At 38.1% G+C, this 22,294-nt stretch overlaps 2 protein-coding genes across 4 annotated transcripts in view; one reads left to right on the top strand and one right to left on the bottom strand.

Moving 5' to 3' along the window:
• The first annotated feature begins 262 nt into the window (after positions 1–262).
• Positions 263–10,017, top strand: dnase2 (deoxyribonuclease II, lysosomal). Of its 2 annotated transcripts, XM_032558009.1 has the most exons (8): positions 263–391; positions 955–1,173; positions 1,555–1,652; positions 1,775–1,946; positions 4,667–4,769; positions 5,004–5,168; positions 7,536–7,754; positions 7,837–10,017. In XM_032558009.1, exons 2-8 carry the CDS (start codon positions 1,165–1,167, stop codon positions 8,208–8,210), a joined length of 1,140 nt encoding a protein of 379 aa, XP_032413900.1. In that variant the 5' UTR covers positions 263–391; positions 955–1,164; the 3' UTR covers positions 8,211–10,017. The 2 variants fall into 2 exon arrangements, with proteins under 2 accessions (XP_032413900.1, XP_032413901.1); XM_032558010.1 differs by lacking the exon at positions 263–391 and having other exon boundaries at positions 878–1,173.
• A 110-nt stretch (positions 10,018–10,127) lies between these two features.
• rgl2 (ral guanine nucleotide dissociation stimulator-like 2) overlaps positions 10,128–22,294 on the bottom strand; it is a 28,882-nt gene continuing 16,715 nt past the window's right edge. For both annotated transcript variants that reach the window (XM_032558007.1, XM_032558008.1), the window contains 11 exons: positions 21,310–21,413; positions 20,422–20,506; positions 17,960–18,022; positions 15,571–15,657; positions 15,462–15,494; positions 15,153–15,274; positions 14,995–15,081; positions 13,376–13,469; positions 12,992–13,216; positions 12,675–12,789; positions 10,128–12,025 (listed from right to left, as the gene is read on the bottom strand). In XM_032558007.1, the coding sequence (XP_032413898.1) occupies positions 11,847–12,025; positions 12,675–12,789; positions 12,992–13,216; positions 13,376–13,469; positions 14,995–15,081; positions 15,153–15,274; positions 15,462–15,494; positions 15,571–15,657; positions 17,960–18,022; positions 20,422–20,506; positions 21,310–21,413 (1,194 nt within the window). In that variant the 3' untranslated portion in view covers positions 10,128–11,846. The remainder of the gene's footprint in view (positions 12,026–12,674; positions 12,790–12,991; positions 13,217–13,375; positions 13,470–14,994; positions 15,082–15,152; positions 15,275–15,461; positions 15,495–15,570; positions 15,658–17,959; positions 18,023–20,421; positions 20,507–21,309; positions 21,414–22,294) is intronic.

Here is a 22,294-nt window from a genome sequence, read left to right as displayed (position 1 = left end):
GCATGTTATATAGAAATATATTATTTATAGAAAGAGTCTTCCTGAAAACTTGTGATTGATCATGTGACTAGAAGCATCCAAGAGGTTTCTGAAAAAAAACAGGACTTAACAGTAAACATAAACCAAGACAAAGTACTAAGCATGCGTCTATAGTAATTTTAGATATATAAATTTCCTGATAAAAATGCTGTCTGTTGGCGCTGTGGCTCGTTTCTGGTCGCAGCTTGCGTTTTGATGACGTCACTATCCTATCCTCGCGGGATTAGCTTACAGCGGCAGCTCTGACCAAAACCAGGATGTGGATGGAAACGAAATTTGGACTTCACAGAATCTATTTACTCATTATTTGAGTCTTTTTTTAATTGACAACAGTGAAGAGAACTTAGTTGAGGTTTGTATAAATGAGACTAAAACTTTCAATGAGAGCGTCGGTGTAGTTTAATTAGTTGTTACAGCTAAAGGAGTTTGTGAACTGCTAGTTTAAATCAAAACTAGATGCTAAGTTAGTTTATAATACGGAACATAAGTTTGACTTTAATGTATTTAATGTATGTATTTCATGTTTGAGCTTAAACATGCCTATTTATTCATAATAGTTTGTTTCCTAAAGACTGATTTATGAATCATATTAATAAAATAATTAATAAAAAAAACTGTTTAAGTCATGTACTTTTAGAGTGTCCACGCTAAAAATAAAACTATGGAAACTTGGAAAATTACAGTTTTACATTTTATTTTCGCCCAGCTTTAAGCAAGGTATTTGAGATCTTTTAGCTCAGTGGGCAGTTTGTTTGTCTATAAAGATGAGGAAGGTAGAAGAAAAAAATGAATCAAAAGAAGAAGTGAGGCTTAAACTGTTTGCGGAAAGTCATGTCTATAGCAAAGCACTAAAACAGGACCTGAAAGAAGCATCAGCTCTCACTTAATAAATCTGCTGCTGCTGTACTTATTCAGAAATCATCCTGGAGGAAGAGGTGCAGCCTTGAAGTCAAACTGGAGGTAGAGAAACGTGGATGAAATGGACTAAAAACCTCATCGGATTACATAAGAATTAGACCACAGCATTACTCAAGGAGTACCTGGAAGCCTGGAAAACTTTCTACGCCCTTTTTGCTGAACGAAATAACAAGAAAAACTCCCAGAGAAACCAGGAAGTGGTAAACAATGTCGATGGTAGGATGGAATATTGACTTTATGATTGTTTCCATTCTATAAGCTCCATTTGACCTGCGCCATTAGAAAATGTGATGATTTTTAATTATTAAATGACTATTTTTAATGAAATGTTGTGGTAATCACAATGCTGCAGTCATTACTATTTTTTCTGTAATGAGTGCAGATTTAAGAACAGTTTGCTGCTTATATTTTTTTTAAAACATACTCAAGAATAACTCGTTTTTTAATTATTTTTCTTATTTCAAAATGCTTTTGAAGTGTTGGTTTTTGTTTAAATTCACAATAATCTATCTTCTTATTTAGAATATATTAAAGCTTAGTTTCACAATATAATGATTTTGGTTTTTTTCAATGAAAACATTCTTCTTTTCTTCGTAGATGTTTCTGATCCTGTCCCTGCTGATTATGTGTGCGCCACCAGGGGGCGACGCATCTCCAATCAGCTGCTACAACGACCAAGGTGATGCCGTTGACTGGTAAATATTCATTTCACTGCCAAAATTCACAGAAATCTGAGTTTAAATAACAGTTGAATATATTGTGTAACTTTTGGCTTCTCTGGTATTAATTCTCTGCTGTCCCCTTATGTTTAAACAAGGTTTTACTTGTACAAACTCCCTAAAGAAGGGGGTAGAACACACGAGTTTAAGGGAGATACATATTTATTGCTGGACAAAGGGAGTGAAGGATGGACGGAGGGGAAGGTGACGGTGAATGACACCAATGGAGCTTTGGGCCAGACAGTCGGACAGCTGTACTCACAGGAAAAGGTCGGTTTCCATCAGGTTTCCTTTTTATCTGCAGCAGATCAGAGGCTGATGCTAAAAATTGTGAGTTTTACATCCCTTTCTTTAGAAAAAAAAACACCTATAGTTGAAGGTCAGCATTCTTCAAAAATGAATTATGAAGCAGTTTTCACTTCCTTCATATTCACATGTTCAGGTTGGACCAAGTGAAAAACGGCCGCAGGCAGCAGATATTTCAGGTTTTACCGTCTCAACAGTCTCATAAAAACTAATCTAATTTAAACAGTGACCTAAAAGCAGTGGCATAGAAAGTTGATGCAAAAAATAAATTATGTTGCACTGACGCAATAATACTTTAGAATAAGTTTTTCATGTAAAGTATTCGCTGTACACTTTCTGTACCTGTAGTTTCTATTTCTTCTCTTTTACTCCATCATGTCTGAGGTGTGTTTTAGTTGTGGTGGAGGCTACATAACCGCAATTAAATCAGAGCTTGGTTGAAAAAATTAAAGTAAATAGAATATTTTCAAGTATATCTTTGAGCTGTTTTTACTGATAAATGCCCAAAGGAATATTGCCCACGACATTATTTGTTGACACAAGTCTCTGTCTTTTTAACAGGACCACTATGCATACCAAAACTTATTACTAATTTTAAAATAATTGATCTTCCAGATTGTTTTTGCTATGTTACCATGTCCTAGACTGTATTTGCACCTCAGTAATAAATGGTTTTCATGGAGAGTTGTTGATCCTGAGATGCTACTCTCTGCTGCAGTTCTTTAGCAGTGGAGATTTGTTTACCCCCTTTATGAAAATTAAAATACCTCTCACTTAAATGGTCTGTTTTTTTTATTTTATTTTGAAGAACAGCTGAAAGACATGGAGGTCAGTGTTATATCACAAGGGGAACAGAAAGCATGGTTATTAAAAGGTCCTTCATTCCACTTATTTTATTGGAATTGTCTTGGTTGCCACTAATTGTGACATCTGTGATTAAAAAAAAAGTTCTTAATTAGAAATTTGTCTTACTTGGTGAATAAATGTTTTTAAATTGCCACACAGTATCTGGGCTAGGTCAAGATTTCTTTTAAAGAATAAAGTGGTAATATTGTGAGTATAAAGTTGGAAGTGTATGAGAGCAAACTCATAAACATTCAAGAATAAAGCTATATTACCAGAATAAGGTTGTATATTAATGAAGGAGTAATTTTATGAGAAATCTCATGATAATAATAATAACATGAGGAATGTGGAGCATCTTGTGAACATCTTTGTTTCGGTTTGACAAATAAATAAGTGCTTAATCTTTTAACACATCAGCATCAAGTAATTCTCAGTAGCAGGACTTTGAATTGATTGTGCAAACGAGTTTATTTCGAAAAAAGAATCACATGAACTTGACAAGGTGGTCAGATCTTTATAGCTCTGTCGCAGCTTTGCTGTCATTGAAACAACGTTTTTCAGCTAATCTTTCTGCTTTCTTTTGGTAATATTGCATTTTTATCCTACTAACAATGTATTTCCATAATATTATGATTTTATTCTTGTATTTAAAAGAGAAATCTCAAATACACCATTGTACTAAATGAATTGTACTTTTAAAAAAAAAAAGTAAATTCAATCAGAGATTTTGGTACTTCAATAAAGATTTCTTTCAGTAAGAGTAGATGGTGCCATATTTTTCAGTGGAACCTGATTCCAACTATCTATAATGCAATTTTCTACAATTTTTGTACTTCAAACATTGTCACAAAAACAAATCTATGGGTAGGAAATAATTAAACAGAAAATGTTTCTGACTGTTTTGGTGCACTATCTACCTCCACCAGGAAAAGCAACCTGATTATTTCAAAAAAATCTTCATTTACTTATAAAATGATACAATTTTCTTTAAGAATATTGCTGATAATATTAGCAATGTTACAAAAGGAGATCCCAGAATATTGTTAATTTTTTTAATTTATTTTTTGCACGTGTGTTGCTCTGAAGTCTGCAGTTTGACAAGTGAAGTGTTAGGGATCAGAAAAAGGCGTTAAGATATATTCCTGTCTGCTTCTGCATTTCATCTGCAGCTGTACGACTTCCCTTTTTTAAGATGTTAACTGAACATGGTGCTAAGCATATTTTTGACCGCCATGCTTGCGGCAATAGCCGTAGGAGAAGTGAAAATGTGCTTTTATTTTTGGACTTTATTCCAACAATAATTATTACCGACATATATTCTTAATGCCGGTAAAAATCGCAAAGTTCCATATTCATTCCTTAAACTCATCCTGTTTGTCCATCCATTGGTTTCTGCTCAACAGAGACCATACCGTGAAGAAAACAGGTCAAACAAAGAAACCCAGAGACATTTCGTAGGGGTTCCTAAGGTGTTTCAAGGCCAGATGGGATGCATAATTCATCCAGAAAACTCTGGATCTCCTCCAAAAATGACGTCCGGAGTCTTATAATGAGATGCCTGAGATGTCCCAGACAATTCAAACTCTGCTGCAAACCAGTCGAGTGCACTCCAACAGAATCACATCTTCCGCTGGACGGAAACATCAGACTTGGAGGCTGTTGATATGACAACACTTTGAGATCTCGTCCGCTATCAGTCCATGGCAGAGATTGTCTTTGAGACTTAGAAAATGTCATTTGTTGAAAAATTATTTGGTTGTTTTCAGTTTTGGATCCGTGCAAAATCTTTGTGTGAATTTAGAATCGGTGATTTAAAGAAAACATTTTTGTTTTCACAGAATTCGGAGGTAGCGTACATCTTGTACAACGACCAGCCGCCTTCTGAGGAGTTTGGTGGCAGATGGGCTGAAGGCAGCGGGAGCAGCAGAGGTCACACGAAAGGTCAGGCCACAATGTCGCCCTGTGTTCAGAAACAGAGTGGAAAACAGTTCAGCTACCTCAGGGAATAATCTGGTTTGGACATAATTTGGTACTCATGCAGAGAAGAGATATCCTGCTGCTAATAAAGTATCTGAGTCTCACCTGGTACAAAACAGAGCCTCACCTGATGTATTCCTGTTTCATTGTCTGTAAGCTAATTTGCTAACACTTCTATCTATCGTCTCTGGCCTTCAGGTGTCGTTCTGCTGGATAAAAATCAGGGGTTTTGGTTGGTGCACAGCACCCCTCACTTCCCCCCTGAGCGACAGGAAGGGCAGTTTTACTATCCCAGCAGCGGAGTGAACAACGGGCAGAACTTCATCTGCGTCACCTACCCGCTAGAACGTTTCCAGACTATCGGTAAGACTGGAGTTGAGGCTTTTATGCTGGAATGCTAAGCCACTCGCAGAACGGTGACCAGTATTAATATGGAGAACTTAGGAGGTGCACTGCACCTTTAAGAAAACAGGATGTATCCTCTCTGTCATCGTAGTGTAGAACTTAAATTAAATATGAAATTTTGCAGGTTTTCCACTTAATTAAGAATATTACAGATATGAACAATTTGAAAATGAAATCAAGATGTGGTGTTATTGAGGAAGAAGGAAAAAATATAAGAGTATTTAAGGTTTTCACGCCTCTGTGCACAACTCACATTAGACGATGGTCGGCCTCTGAGGCAAAGTTGGTCCCTTAAATGAAGTTGTAGGTAAAGGAGGACATTTAAATGCATGACAGTTCAGATGGTGAGAACAGGAGGAGCGCTGAGGGGAAAAGCAGAAACATTTAGGTTTGATTTTGTTTTCTCTCACAAGCATCTCATAAGCATATAATGATACATGTTTCCTCTGAGTTTGGAGGGATTTTAATTTTGTTTCAAAGTAGAAACACTTTAAAAAAAGAAATCAAAAGTTGTTGCTGCTGAACACCAGCCTGTAATGCTTATCTTATGTTGTGTTCCACTCTCAAAAAATGCCAGTATAAACATAAGTCTATTTCTGTAAATAAAACTTTTCACAGATTTATGCAACGTTCAGGGAAACTCATCATATCTGGGAGATAACATTAACATTTTTGAAACATACCTAAAACGTCTGAAGATTCAATTTAGATTGGATTCTTAACTAAATGTGTCAGGAAAAACTGGGTCAATCCTGAACTTTATTAGACCGCTGATGTCTGAGCAAGTGTTTTAGCAGGAAGAAATGTTTTTTATTTAAATATTTCAAAGAGATATCTCTTTAGGAACAATACAAAAACTATATGTTTGCCAGCTTTATTTAAATAATATGCTAATGTAGTTCCTTAAAAGCTGCTGCTTTTAGTGAAGGATTTATTATGTTGTGTTTAGCATTCCGGTCAGGTAATGACACAACAGCATAATCAGTGTAAACAGGTGTTGTCTCCGTGTCACTCAGCCGCCGCCGCAGATCGCTGGCAGACTCAGCCGTTGGCACAGTTGCTATGGCAGAGCTGGGGATAATGTAATTAGACGGAGGTGTGTAACCATAGAGATCGAGGCCCTCACGCTGCGGCAGGGATTTGTTTCATCACGTCCTCGCCTCTCCAGCTGAGATGTTCTGGGCGTCCGGGGAAAACGTGGACACACAAGCAGAGGGCATCTGGTCAAACAGCAGAGACAGAGATTTGTTTTTATCACCACCTGCAGCATTTCATTTACACATAAATACAGAAAACTGGTCTGCTGCTGTTGGAATTTGCTTTGTAATCGTCTCAGGGATGCCACCTGTAAATGAAAAACTGTTGAGCTGACATAAACTTGTGTAGTTTCAGTAACAAATTTAATCAAGTCTAACTTTTATTTCATTTAGTTTGTCCTGAACCAGTATACCACTTAGCAGAAACTCAATTTATTTTAATTAAACGCAAAGCTGTTGTGCTTTGATAATTAAATCACTACTGCAGTGATCTTATTTCGCGAGCACGACTAGTTTTATAGCTTTGCTCAGGCTATTGGGCCTAAACCAGAGTTTGATCAAACCAGAACTCTCATCTGTCCAAACATTCAATACTTTCACAAAAAAGGCCATTTGGTTCTTACACAGTTCCTTTATATCTGAATTAGGGATAATGCATTCATTTAGAGGAAAGGTCCAACAGATATTCCTGTTTGTAAATTTAGTGGTGATTAAAATGTTTATTAAACCAAGCATCCAAATTCAATCAGCCACTTCTACACTGTGGGAATATTTTGTCTAATGTTTAAAGTTGTGTTTTACAGTTTGGCAAGCAACAAATACTTGCTCCATTTGCTGTTTTCTGCTGCTTCTGCTCTGGCAAAAAGTCCCATATTAATAATAATAATCATAATAATCCATTTTATTTATAAAGTTATTTTCAAAGATCAGCGCAGTTTGCATAACAATTAGTATTTATTTTTAAGCAGTTATGAGGCAAGGTGGTGAAACCTTAAACTGCTGCTGCATAACAACCTGGAAACGCAACAGGTTGTTGCTAGGTAACCAAAAAGGGAGTTAGTTGATGCCACAAACTTGCTTAGCTGCCTGTGAGAGGTTGAGCTGCTAAAAACCTTTCCTCTGCCTACATCCCCCAGAATGCTTTGCAGTTCTGGATTGGAGTTCAATGAAATTATTGAATATTGGGCCAAACATATTTTTTATTGATATTGATCGTGTGTTTATCGCAATATGTATTGTTATTGATTTATTGTCCAGTCCAATGACTTGAGTGTGTTTTGCGCCACAGGAGAGCAGCTGCAGATCAATCAGCCTGATGTGTATGACTGTGACGTCCCGGAGTCCCTGGCGTCCTCCGTCCCCGCTCTGGCTGCTGTCTGCAACAAAAACCTTCTGTCCTCTCAGACGTTTCCACATGTGAAAACTGTGTCCAACCGCAGCGTGACTCTGACCTCAGCAGGCGGCACCGACTTCATCAACTTCGCCAAAGGAGCAAAGTTCGATGACGGTGCTCCTTCTGTTTTATAGGCTGGAGCAATTTCTAAAGCTTCAGGTTCGTTGTCTCACCTGTCCTCTCTCTCTTTCCTCAGACCTCTACCACTCGTGGGTGGCGCCCACCCTCAAATCAGACCTCCTGGTTCAGTTCTGGGTGCGCTCCACTGGGATCCTCCCCTCCGACTGCTCGCTGGGCTGGAAGGTCCTGGATATCAAGAGCATCAACCCGGGGCAGACGTTCACCTTCAAGACCACGGAGGACCACTCCAAGTGGGCCGTCAGCCTAAGGGCAGCGTGGGACGGGTCGCGAGGTGGCGGCTGGGTGTGCGTGGGGGACATAAACAGGAATGAGGCGGAGGAACAGCGTGGAGGAGGCACCGTGTGTCTTCAGGACCCGACGGTGTGGAAGGCTTACCGGACGGCGGCGCTGGAGTGCGAGGCCTGTGGAGGAGGAACGATCCAGTGCTGAAGAGTCCGCTGAGCTACACGATAACGCTGGGCTCAGGGGCTTATGGGAAATATTTCAACTCGCTTGGTATGCTGGGAGTCAGTTTTAAAACGCAAAAAAGCAAAGTCCAGTTTGGGCTGGTACTGTCAGTTGATTAAACAATGTAATCAGATTAATCACACTCTGACACATTGATTAATCATGATTAATCACTGTGCCTAACTTCAGTCTACCATTTAAAATGCAAATATCTAAATAAACTAATCAACTATTTGTGGGGGCAGGGGGGGTTGTAGCAGAAAGCAGGTAATGTAGTCTCCCAGTTCTTAACACCATCTAAGGGAACTTACTCCACTACACATGAATACAAGAAGTAGTAAACATTTTCAGGGGTCAGCTGATAACAGATATGTTTTATTTCCTAGTTCTTGGGTGCTCCAACCCTTTCTGATGCCGCCCTGGACAACTGCCCATATCAAAAACCGTCAAAAAAAAAGTTTCATCGTCTCAAACCAAATCTTTACGCCTGAAGATTCTCAGTTTTCCAGGTTTTTATCTTCAGGAAGATTTGAAGGAAGACATTTTGTTTTAAACATTAGTTTTAAACATTCTATTAGTGAATGTCATTTGAAAGTCTAATGTAATTATTCCAACTGCAATTTTTTTTAAATTAGGTAATTTTGTGTATTATGTGGTGCCATAACATTTCGGGATTATTTTTTTAAGGGTTTTAAAGGAGTAAAAGTTTACACTGGTTTAACTGTAAGCTGTTGAAATTATGTCTGTACACTGTAAGAGAAAATCCTCCTTAGTAGCTTATATTCCCCGTAGCCTCTTAAAATTCAACCATCATTCCTAATAACCAACAGTTATTTATAAAAATGCGTAGTTTTTTAAATACTTCAATGCGGTGAATACATGTGAGTTCAAGGAGTTTGCATGTTTTTTCTCCTTTATTTTACTATTCCAGTAATCAACAGGTGGCAGTAACGACCTGCAAAGAGCCACAAAGATGCAGCAGGATGTTGCACATCATGCATGCAGATTTCAAGATGTATCTTTCAGTTTTTATTTTCAAAAAAGTGCAAATAACTGAATTGATCCTAAAAATGCAGCTCAGATGAACATCATTAGTTCCAAACAGCAGTTCAACTTAACTGCAAATTGCTTGTTTTTAAAGCAAATTACATTTATAACGAGTAAACAGCAAACAGACACAGAGTGTGAGTCTCAAGAAAACTGAAAATAGTTCTTCACTTGCGAAAGAGACACATTCAGTTTATGCTTTCTTGGCAAAAACATTTCAAATGCTCAGTATGATTTAATTTTTTTTTTATGCAAATGGAGCAGTGCAGTAGGAGAACGAGTTCAAAAATCTGACAGCAAGCTGGAGAGGTTAGGAGAAAACAGAACAAAACCCGTAAAAGTGTCTCTTTAAGAATAATAAAAGCGATAGCTGAAGCGTTTTTCACAGCTGTTGAAACTGAAGAGACTCTCCTGCAAATGGATGAGAGCAGATTCTGTAAGGAGGTTTTTTCACTCATGCATGCAGGTGTTCTCTCGAGGACTGACATGCTCTGCTTCTTGAAAAGCACGTGGATTCTTTCTTTTATTATTATTTTTAGGATTCTGGAAAGAAATCAGGGCAGAAAAGATTCAGGTTTGATGATTTTCTTTTACTTCTCTGTGAATGTTTGTTATAAAGTCAAATAATCTGTGAAGTGGTTTTTCTCCGCCTTCAGTCTGACCTTGATCTTTCCTGTAGATAAAGATGCTGGCTGTCTTTAATTTGAATAAAAAAAAGCTTCTGCGGAGGTGTCTGACTTCATACGTCACCTGTCTTTGAAATGTCACCACTCACATGATGCATGGAGCTGAATTTACTGCATCTTATGAAACGACCAACAGCATGACAAATCTCACCCATAAGCACCAAAATCCATATAAAAGTAAGTTTATTACCACAAAATAAGACATCTGACATGTAGTGCATAAATAAGTTTGATGTGAAACGGATCAGCGCTGGAGGAGGCTGTTTCCTCCACCTGTGTGTTCTCAATATATTCTAAAGAGAAAGGTGAGCACCGAGCAGAAGAAGGCACTAAAACAGTCTTTAGCAACAGCATCCCACCCGCACGTAATGTAGTATTACCCAGAATCCTCTCTCTTGTTCCCCACGGCTCCTCCCGGGCCTCGGCCAATCAGAAGGCTTCATCAGCACTGGGAATAATGCGTAGAGGCCAGAGGTCACCGGACTGGTTCAGATTAAACTCAAGCTGCTGAACATTCAGGATAAAATAAAGAAAGCTCAGAGGGGAACCAACCTGGCAACCCGTTAGACCCGAACATATCAGCTGTTTGGTTCTGGAACAACTTTCTTCCTGTTTGAAGTTTTATGCTGATTTAGCAAAGCATCATGTTTTTTTGTAAAGTGCTTGAAGTTCATTTAAAGCTGAAGGAATTGTTTTTGTCCACTGGAATTTAGAGGAAACTTCAGTTTTGTGCTATATTAATTTAATGCACCGATCTACTTGCATATAGTGCTGTGAAAAAGTTTTAAACTTCACCCTTTCTTACATATTTCCTTCCAAGCAGCCAGAGCTCCCTGTAATCTCTTAACGTTTCAGAAGCCCAGCTCTGAGGCTTCCAGTTCCCTGTAGATTCAATTTTAAATGAGCCTTTTTTTATGGCTGAATGATTAAATGTCTTAAACAAAAACATCTAAAATGGTCAAATACAGGACTGAAGACAAGTAAAAAAAATGTAAAAGTAAAAGTCCAAAAGAAAGGTCTTCAGAAAAATTGATTAATGTGACTGTGAAAGATCACCAGAAAGTCAGAATGTCTAAGAAGGAAAACATGAAGAAATGATTGGCCGCTCCTTGCTTTTAGACATCCAGCAGAACAAATCTTTTTTCCCTTTTGTAAATAATGATTTACTTTGGTCAACAGCAGCTTCGGCTGGAGGAACGTTTGGCTCTCTGGGTAATGGACGACCTGCACATGAACTGTCTGGATGTTGCTGGATGAGCGTGCAGAAAGCCTGTCAGAGAAAAAACTGTTTTTCTAACTCTATGTTCCCACAGAGCCCAGAACGTTCATTTGAGCTGCAGAGTTGGTAAAAGTCCCTCTGTAGAATAAATGTCTGATTGTTGCAGATTTTTGTTTATGTCTAAATGAAACAATTCATATTTTCTGAGCTCTCTGGAGTCTAACAGAAATGCATGAACAGGATTTCTCAGATTAATTAGGAGCTTCTCTCATCATACAGACATACAAGGTATATAAATATATACAAAACATGTTTATATATCTCAGGGAGATGCTTCAGTGTTTCGCTACACATCTATGCTTACAAACTCTGCTGAGTTGGAATGAAAAACAGAAGCATTGAATGCTAGATGACCAGGCCGAAGCACCTGATTCTCTCAGTTAAAGGCCTCCACCAGCCCTTCCCTCCCAGTTTAATTTAGTAATGCATATTGGTTAGCAATTGGGAGAACTGACCCGGTTCCTCAGCAGCAGATGTCTCGTGAACACGTGTCAACTTTTTTGCAGAACAGACTTGGTCGGGAGAACGAAGGAAGGCATGTGTAGATTTGTCCTTTTTGCACATTTATAGAGAAAACAAAAACTGCCGCAGAGGACAAAGCTTGTGTCAAAACAAAGTCCGGACCAATCTCCTTCCTTTGGCCTTGATGCGAGGAAAAGTGGCGCTCGTCTCCGTGGTGATTGGCGAGCCAACCGGGGTGTTCCCGCCTTTCCTTCTCAACAGGAAGTCGACGCTGGATGATGTCATGGCATAGAAGACGTTTCCTGTTGCCGGGATGACCAGTTCTGAGTTAACATGAGAGAGACACAAAGTATTTAAGGAAAAACTGTTTCCAGCTGACAACATGGTGACAGTGGTGGGTGTTTGCTGCATTAGCCAGAAGCAGCTAATTCACCGAAGCTATTTCTGTAGAATTTAAATTGACTTTAGTGTTATTCATAGAAAAACAGGTATTTTGTCAATTTGCTGTTCAGAAACAATGCAACTAAAAAAGTAAAGAATCAAGTTGTTGAAATGACAAAGTCCAGACAAAAGCATGATTGAAATGCTTTGTTGGCAGATGATTAGAAAAATATGTCTGCAAACCAAGCAATGGTGAGAAGAGAAAAATCTCTCCTAAACAAAGTAAAAACCTGAATTCTGAGACTGTTGCTGTGGCGTAAACTTAGTTTTGACACTCAACTTTTCAAGCTTGGCTTCATCTTTCTTTAATAAATAAAGGCAGCAGGGTCCTATTTTCTGTTTTTAGTCATTATTTGTATCTCAAATTGAAATTGAAATTTTAAAAATGTATTATTCTAATTCTAATTATTTTAGATCCCAGATCAGATCAAAATCACAGTACAAAACTTTTACCATGCCCTTATTTACATAATGACTGCTGAATTGTTGAGCTTAATAATCATTGAAGTAGACAACAGGGTTTTTTTGTACCTTTTCCTTCAGGCAGAAGTTGTATCAGCTCGTATCTGGACGCCTGCGTGGGGTCCTGATTGTGTTTCTCTAAGGCAGAGCTGATCACAGCGGGGGTCTTGTCATTGCTCGTAACCTAAGTGGAAAACAGAGCATAACTGTGACACCAGTACAGCTTGATTTGCACTAATGATACGGCGGCTCTGATGTGTCCTGAGGATCTGATCCGATGACTATCATTACCACGGAGAGTCAGCTTTAAGTGCAGCGTGCTGCGGATAATTTAGGCCGACTCACTGCTGATGTGAATTAGAGTGAAATGGTTTTGAGATTTGTACCAGTATGCTTCTGTATAGGTTCCCATCCTGCAGGTCCATCCGTATCCTGATGATCCGCATGTCGGGCCCCGACCCCGGAACGTTACTGGGGAGGTTGTTGCCGCAGGAGGCTGACCTGCGGTGCGTTTTTGTGGGCGTGGTTGGGGTCAGCGCGACGGGGGTGGACTCGTTGGTTGGAGGGGACGTGTCGACGTCCAGGCAGGAAACCGACGGAGATCTCATGTGCTGCAACACAAATAACAGTAATCTCAGAGGGGAAATCTTCAAAATAAAGGAAACTAAAGCGAAAGAAAAAAAAGAGTCGGCTCTGAATGCAGCATCTGTGAAATGAGTTCATATAAATGCAAACCTGACCTTTTCTAATAATAAGCATTAATGGATTACCTTTGTGAGTTTGGAGAGAAAGTTATTGACTGGAGAGTGAAAGTCGAAGAGGCTGTCGCCATCACCAGCCAGGCTGGTCCGGGAGCTGCTCAGGCTGGAAACAAGAACGAAAATATCAAACTTTATCGATTAACTAGAAACAGAATTAATACAAAATACTCTGGAAAACTAAATGATACCTGCTTCAACTTTGCATGTAAAGCAGTTTTCCCTTTAGCTGTGAGTTTTGCATTTTTTGATCCCAATCTTCTCCACTTAACTTTATTTGTGAATCTGATTATGCTGTTACACCATCATTTCCCCTCTGTGGGGCAACTAAGGCTATTTCTAAATTATACCTGACCCTTGAAGGACTACAAACCTTAAGCACCAATTTAATTTTGATGTTATAATTTACATGTTCTGTTCAAAAGACCCGTAAATGGTTCAAGTTTGATGTTGAGTACTACTGTTTGTATTACTTGATTTCTGTTCGGCGGTACTTTTGTCCCTTAAGGCATACCGTAGTTAGGGCAGTGATGACGTCAGCACGCTGCTGTAACCAACGTTGCTGATATCTGGTTTGGAAGTTCGCTAGCTGAGCCGCTGTGCTAACACGTGGGAGAGATTTGCAAGAGATGTGTGTTTTCCTTAGAAGTGCGTCAATGATAAGTAAGTTGCGGTATTTGAGTGTTTACTGCAGCTAATTGAGTGATTTGAAGTTTGTTCGTTTGCTATTATTTCACCTGTTGCTAAGTCCGAGCTAGCTGCTATATGTGTGTATTGTAGAGCGTTGTGCTGAACTTAGCGGGAGCAGAGGCATGGTTATTAGTTAACTTGTCTTAGTTTGCTTATTAATAGTGATTTAGAGGCTGAGATTAGTTAGGTTTTATCTATTTCCTTCTTAGGTCATCTAAGGTATAATAACTTGGTGTAATGTGTAATGATAGGACACTTTGAACTTATTTTCTGTATTTTTGTTTGTTATAGGAAACCACGCACACCCTCACCCAGACACACCGAAACACATTTATGCCCATCCATGTTCAATTGGATCAAGATCTGTAATACAGTTTAATACAGAACCGTTAAAGGATCCTGCCTGGTGTCTTCATTATTCCATCTGCTGCACCTCATCCTGACATCTGGTCCTGAGCTGAATCCTGGCCTAAGTGGTGTTCTGGCCGACACTCCAGGTTGAGAGCAGTGATAAACACGAACAGTGACTTACAATCCATCAACCCTAGAGCAAACTCACCTACATGTTCATAGATATTGTATTTCTGTTCATATCTTGTTCAAAGTTTGGGCTTAAACCTGGCTGACATGCAGTGACCTTAAACAGGACATTGGTGCTCAAAAACCTCCAGTCTGTTTCAACTGAAAGACCTCTGCACAGAACAGTGGGTCCCAGCTTTTTTTGCTGTTTACTACAATTATCTTTGTTATACATGATTCTGAATCTTATTTGAAACATTTAAATCAAAAATAGAAGAATCCACTTTGCTCCCCACTATTGTACATCAGATATGATTAATCCTGACAATGGTGAGCGACTCCCAGTGAAATGGGCTTTAGAAATCATTTAAAAACAGGGATTTGCATCAATGGAGACCCGCCATCCCCTCATGGTAACTCACTCTGAGCACTGGGTGATGATGACTGTTGGCATCAAAGATCGAGGACTCGGGTCACTGGGTGCTTCAATCTCATTGGACAGTCTGTAACTACAATTAGACATCAGTCAGTAAAACATAAACGGGATATTTTCAGATCTTAAACGCTCCTAAATGCGTACCTCTGCTCCTCTGTGAGCGTGGGCACGCTGTGGTACCACTGTAAGAAGGCCTCGTCAGAGTCAAACACGCAGTTTTTGCAAGAAGACTGCAGGAGCCGGATTTGAGCTAAAACCTCAAATTCCTGTTAACAAAGAATTTTATCACCACAATGTTTCTCAAAAAAGGAAAACAGCTGACATATCTACTGCACCTGCTTTTTTAAGAACCATAGCCATTCTTGATTCTATTTCTGCTCCACTCGTTTTAGACTTTAACCCCCCCTTTATTTGTAGCTGAGAGAAATATATTTTGCATATTGTGTCACTTACCCTTCTCCTTTTGTCAAAGTTGATGTAGCCGTTCTGCAAAGGGAGTGACAGGATGCGTTAGGTCAGCCTGAGTGCTGTTACATGGATCCCACAGATGAGATCAACTTACATCCAGCCGGTCTTTGACTGCCGTGTCCAGCATGGTGAGGTCTGTGAGGAAGATTCCCAGGTAGGGCACGGTGCCCTGAGCGTTGGACTGGGATAAAACAAAAAGGACACACATGTTTTTCGTTAGTTCCCCCTGAGGTTCTCATTCACAACCCAAAGGGCCCACCAACAGATGAATTTCAGAGCAGCTTTCTGCAGCTATTTTTCACACAGGAGCGTACATCACAGCTCACTGTCTCACTTTGTTGCTTGATTCCCTTCAAGAATCCTCTTTAAAACCACTGATCCACCCGCAGTTCAGCTACAAACCTCACTATCAATGACTTAACATGGCATTTAGCATTGTTAGAATAGTATCCAGCTTTAAAACTTTGTTTTACCTTTGAAAAGTGGATTTTTGTGGCAATTTGAATATGCACATATGCAACACCTTGAAAAATATTTATACCACATAAACATTTTCGCACGTTTTTTTTTTTTTTGACACGCTGAAACCTCTGCTTTCGTTTAACACTGGAGCATTTTTGCTGACTATAAAAACATTGACACACTTAGCTTCCCCTAATTTCATTTTAATCTCGATAGATTATTTTATCTTTTTTTTTCTTCCTTTTAATTCACTTTGTATTGCCTTGTTGCTGAAAGTGTGCTATATAAATAAAATTACCTTTACCTTTTAGATATTTTTTAGATGCTAATTTACTTGTTGAATAAAGTTCAACATCAGTGTCGACGTTTCGGCTACAGACTTTTTCTTCAAGCAGTTAGACATTTATATTCAAGTTCTTATTCTGAAATCTGCTTATGCAGCAGTTTTGTCTCCTGTCCTCACTTCTGTTTTCTTTTTTAAAGAAACTTTAATTGCATTATTAATAAATATATCAATTATTTTGACAAATAGTCTCGCAATGCCCCAAACATTGCCCGGCTTTACAGTATAAGCTATTAAAAGAAATATTTGAAAGAGAAAATGCTAGTAAAAAACAATTCTGTTTGTTTTTCAATGAGAACAAATTTTATTGCATAAAATCACTTCACCACTTTTAGTCTAAGGTTTGAAGTATGAAAAACTATTTTTTACATGTAAAATAGATGAGAAATCAAACATTTCATGTTAACTTTCAATAATTAAAAACCAAACATAAATTGAGGCTAATTTAAACACTGTCTATATTATACTTCATTTTTAGACTCCAGTTTGAAATATGAAAACAAATTTATGACTAGATAAATATTAATTAATATTTCTAATCTATTTGTATTTTACATCATTACACTTTTTGATCAGAGTGTACATATAATGTTAGCCAAAAATATTTCCATGCCAGGTTGTGTTCTAACAAACACAGATAAAAGTTAAGCATCAACGGAAAGGAAACAAAATGTCTGAATGTTTCCTGCTGAGTTATTTGCTATTGTGAAACGGCAATTTCATTTTGCAGTAAAAAAAGAGGAATAAGCATAAAATATATAGTTTAAATTAATCCCACACTTTTGACACTTTTCATTTTTTTCTTTCTCTTCTTTCCATTCCTCACCGTCTCCCTCTGCAGATGCTGATAGCACTTAGCATTCGTTAAGAGCTTATTGGGGGTAGTGAGAACGTTGCGCAACACAAATAATCATCTGGCCAACAGTACAACTTAATTTAACGAAGCCTCGATAATTTACCGTTGACTTTCTGACACACTTGGTGTTTTGCTTGTAGACCAGAACCTGCTTTTTTTCTTACAATCTTTTTTTTTTAGAAACAGATGGACTCTGAAAGTGATTTCCAGTCATGCTGAATTTTATATGTATTGGTCTTACATTTCAGATTTTTGTTTGTTAGAAGAAGGATGTACCCTTTTCCTTCCTTTACTGTTTAGCTTTAATGCGATAAAATGTGGAAAAAGTGCAAGAGGTGTGATAACTTTTGAAGGTACTGTAACATCCACGCTTCCACAAGCCTTAAAATCCACCTGAAATGTAACCTCTAAGCACAGAGCGTTTCTGTGCACTTTTACATGGTGTTACATCATGCTGCAAATTTCAAAAAGTCGGCCATGAAGGCCTGTGGGGACGAACGGCCCCTCAGGCTGAAATGTTTAGTATTCACAGACGTGGGCCGTAAAGTTGGTGAAAATACTTCTCTTTTATTTGTCCGTACATCAGAGAGGTCGTTTCTAAGCTGCTCCTAAAACGTCTTGGTGAGGTAACCCTGAAAGCTTGTGGCAGTCCGGTGAGAACTGTGGATGTGAACTCAGCGTTTCTGAGTGTTTGAAGCTGCAAGCTTTCATCCCCCTGCAGCTGAGATGAGCAACCAGAGCCTCTCAGCTGTCAGGAAGATGTTGGACACGATTCTCCTCTATCAGATCAGCCTCTATCACCAGCGTTTCCACTCTACTCACCCTGCTGCTGTGGTGTCTGTTGTTGATCCTGTTGTCAAGGTTGGCAAACTTTGAGGTTCCCTCCTGCAGGACACGGACAAGGGGAAACTTTCCATTTATTCACTTGAGTCTAAACAGAAGGAGAATTTTTATTGACATGTTTATCTTATATTATGCATCTAGCTGAATAAAACTAAAAGTCACAATACCATACATATATTCTGGGCAAGATAACTGTTATCTCAAATTGTTTTCTTGTGATGACAACGGTCATTATGAAAAAAAAAGTGATTCTTGTGCCGCAGCCAGTATTTTAACAGCTATACTTGGATTTGACCTATAACAGTAACAAACAGATAAAATTGTGTATGTTCCTTCTCCGCTTGAATCATATCCAGTTATCTGGGGAAAATAAATTAATTATAAGAATTTGGAGAATTTTAAATGTGCAGTCTGCTTTTTGGCCACTTGGGGGACAACAAAAAGAAACCTGACATTTTTCTACGAAAGAAGAGTAGAGCAAGAGAAGAGAACCAACTTTCTGGAGGAACATGTCGGATTTAAGTGATTTTTATGTAGACGATGAAATTTGGAGTAAAAAAATCTCTATTTGGTGAATAAAGTCAGAATAGTTAGGGTTTGTTTTCAAGTGCCTTTTATCCTCTTCTGTAGTATCAACAATCTTTTATCACGGAGAAAATAAAGAGCAAGAAAATATGACTCATCCTACGTTATGAGTGTTACTTTACATTTTGTTGCTATAACAAGATGGTGCAACATTGCGGATGGATTTTCCCTCTTTTTCTTAAACAAACAAATAATTTCATTGTTACATTTTGCCAGTGAATAAAGCCAGCTGACCAAAACGTGAACCAATGAACCACCATCTTTCCCATTTTTTAGGTGCTCAGGCTTGCCTATACAATAATTTCCTCAGAATTTCATAATTTTACCTCCTTTAAATCCCATATTAAACACATTTCTGGAATATCCTTCATCCGCCTGTATAATATCGAAACGTCCTGTTCATGATTGTTGCAGAAAATTGATTTATTATTCCTTTGCACTTGGCCCAGTGTTTCTGTGGTCTGGCTCTTTCATGTACTCTTAACATTTTGTTAGGACATTTCTTACACAGAGAACCTTTTACTAATTGGTGTTGAATGTTCTGAAGCTTAGGTACTGTATTGAATTGGAATTAACTGGATGAATTAAATACATTTAGACTAAATTATATACAAAATTTGTACAGACTGAACTGAACTAAGTTCTTTGGTCGCTTTTAGTATTTTATTAGTTCAACCAAACAGATTTTTTCTTCCAGGAAATAATATTAACATTTTGCAGTCGCCCTCAGAGAGTTTTGACTTGAATCTCACAGGGAATTGGTGGAAATAGCTAAAGATTAGGGTGATGAAACGGAGGCTTTCCAACCTCAAAGACTTGTAGCGCATCATCAAATATAAATTGTAAAAAAAAAAAAGCCAGTCAGCCATTAGAAAAAAATCTTTGATCAAAGTTATGCCCTTAAAAATACATATATTATTGAAAAGCGTATTAATAATTTTTAACATTACTTTTTATTTAAAATGTAATAAAGAGAGATAAAAAAAGATACTTCTTTTATATTGTAATAATATTTTTTGTGAGATGATTGGTTAAATGTTAATTATTGAAATTCAAATGTGCCAGCAGCATGAATAATTTTGAGTTTTCGTTGTTTTATGGAAGTTTTAAATATATAATGTATTTTTTCTCAAATAAATGGTTGGATTTTTCTAAATATTCCAGTGTGAAATAAAGCTACTGCAATGAAAGTTACCTTTAGAAAAAGTTTTTTTTTTTATGCCTTCACCAGAAATGAAGCAGCCTCGTCACTGAGGCTGCTTCGCCATTCCTGTGATGTTATCTCCAACACAGATATTAAATGCTGGGAAAGCACTGAGCGTTTGTTTCTTCAGGGGATTCACACAAACAGCGATTTGCAAAACTCTGTTGTTGCAAAAAGACCCAAAACAGAGTTTAAGTTAATCACTGCAATGCTTTCTGACCCACCTCCATTCATTTACTTTACACGTAGCAACTAAAGCGCATTAAGGGACACAAGAAAAATAAGGACTTTTGAAGATTTTTATGCGAGGCAATGAAAAGATGAGCAGTAAAAACATCAGACGGCAGCCAGGAGCGCCCATCTCAGAAGAAAATAGCTCTGAAACGAATTCAGAACATCACAAAAAAGAGCTGCTGAGATCTAACTTTTTATCATTGACGTGTCAATCTGCAAACAGCAAATCTCTAAATAAACACATCAATTCACAATTGACTGGGTAGTTTCATGCTGCGCCGTGACCCTGAGTGCTCAGATTCCTCACTGAAGCAGATGAGATTATATCAGCAGTTTTAGCATGATTCAGCTTTCCAGGCACACAGAGTAATTTATTTCCACTGTCATTAATGCGCTCCTTATTCCCACAACAACTCACCTCCTTCAGGAGTTCTCTGCTCTGTGAATAGTTGTCCTTGTCTGAGAATATTTCTGCCAGCTCCTCGTATCTCCTCAAGGCCTCTCTGCGAAAGAAAACAACTGTCAGTGGAAGATTCATGTGTATTCTTGAATTATTCAAGGTAACAAAAGTGTAATAAAGGAAGATTGTGCAAGCACAGCTGAGAGTGTCAGAAAGCTGAAGGCATATTTAACCTGGAAAAAAGTTTTATATTCAGTAACAGAGATTTAAACTATATTTTTATAGTAACTGGTTTGGTGAGTACTAGACAACTCCAGATTCTGACCTTCATCTTTCCTTCATGTTAGATTCACAATTAATTAAGAAAGTATATGTTCACATAGATTTTCTAAAAACTTTATGAGCTACAAGCATCTAACAAGCCTCATCTGAGGCTTGTTCATTCAGCCTCAGATGAACGAACAAAGATCAGAGAAACAGAACATGTTGATGAAAGTTTTAAGTGTAGCGATTAGAAAGCCACAGTTGAAGAAAACTCAGATCAAGGCTGGATTAGTTTTGCCAAAAGTCACGTGGGGAGACTCTTTGGTCAAGTGGAAGAAAGTTCTTTGGTCTGATGAGACCAAAATGGAGTTATTTGGTCATCAGACATGACTCTGTTTGATGGACATCAAACACTGGTGGAAGCATCATGCTAAGCTAAGGTACTGCTTCCCAGAAGGCTTGTAAAGACACAAGGTAGAATAAATGTAGCAAAATGTTTGGAAATCATGGAGGATTGCAAGAGAACGACGACAACAGAGAACATTTATTTTCCAGCAAGACGACGACCCGAAAATCCAGCTATAGCTACACAAACAGCATTTCTCATGATCTGTTAACGAGATGAATTTGGTTAACACACACCTGTCCGTTTCCTGCCAGGTCCTCCTCAGCCTGTGGATGGGGTTGCTCTGCAGCGCCGACACGACGGCGTACAGGGAGGAGAAGTTCTTCCTGGCTCTGCATTCCTGTTCAAAGACACAGAGCAGGACTGCTGAATAAAGGCCTTTGCTTGAAGTCATGCTGCAACAGAAAACACCTTCGGATGTGTGTGTGCGTGTGCTGCAGCGTCTATCTTGCATTAAGTTACACTTTCAGTTAATGACTCCACATTTCCAACAAACACAGGAAGTTACCTTTTCATTAAAGAAGCTGCTCCTGTAATTCAAACTGCAAGCTGTATTTGATCCTAAAGGTTTTTCAACAGCAAACTGCTACTAATATTACAGTTAAGTTTGATATTTTATCATCATTTACCCACAAATATGTAAATACACAGATGGAAGTGAATGTAATCAGAGTTACTAGCTCTTTTTAAACTCTCAGTATTTCTAGAAGAAGCCAGGATGAGTTTCTCTTTTTGCATTTCTTTCCTGAAAACAACCAAACAACCAGGTTTCTACACAACCTGTTTTTCTGTCAGCTACTGTTATCAATGAGTTCACTTATATTTTTCACACCTTACCCTGAGTAAAGGGTTATTGTGAGAGGATTATGTGAGCCAAGTTGTGTGAAAAGGCACAACTGGAATATTTTAAAGCTTTTCACACTTCAACTGATGTTCCAACACTAACTTTTTTTTAGAAAAAGTACATTTTTTATCTTCCATAATATAAAATAATGTGTTTTTATGATACATTTTGAAAAGGCAACATGTTAGGGCCATTATAAATAGAAAAGAAAAAGAAAGAGTACATTTCTGCCCATAAAACCCTGAAATTTTTAGATTAATCTCAGAATTTTTTAGAGAAAACAAGAACATTCTTGAGTTTCAAAGTCAAACATTTTTGTTTTTAGTTTTTTTTTTTTTAAAAAAGCTGAAATTTTCTAGAAAAAGCATTGAAATTAT

Source organism: Xiphophorus hellerii, chromosome 3 (assembly GCF_003331165.1).
Source record: "Xiphophorus hellerii strain 12219 chromosome 3, Xiphophorus_hellerii-4.1, whole genome shotgun sequence".
Taxonomy (NCBI): Eukaryota; Metazoa; Chordata; class Actinopteri; order Cyprinodontiformes; family Poeciliidae; genus Xiphophorus; species Xiphophorus hellerii.
Note: the sequence above shows the minus strand (reverse complement) of the source record. Positions and strands in the feature narration are given on the sequence as shown.

What these genes read in the sequence shown, in the direction of transcription:
- dnase2 (XM_032558009.1), top strand. An exon ending in AGCTGTACTCACAGGAAAAG is followed by an intron (nt 1,947 to 4,666) that starts GTCGGTTTCCAT and finishes TTGTTTTCACAG; the next exon opens with AATTCGGAGGTAGCGTACAT. An exon ending in CAGCAGAGGTCACACGAAAG is followed by an intron (nt 4,770 to 5,003) that starts GTCAGGCCACAA and finishes TCTGGCCTTCAG; the next exon opens with GTGTCGTTCTGCTGGATAAA.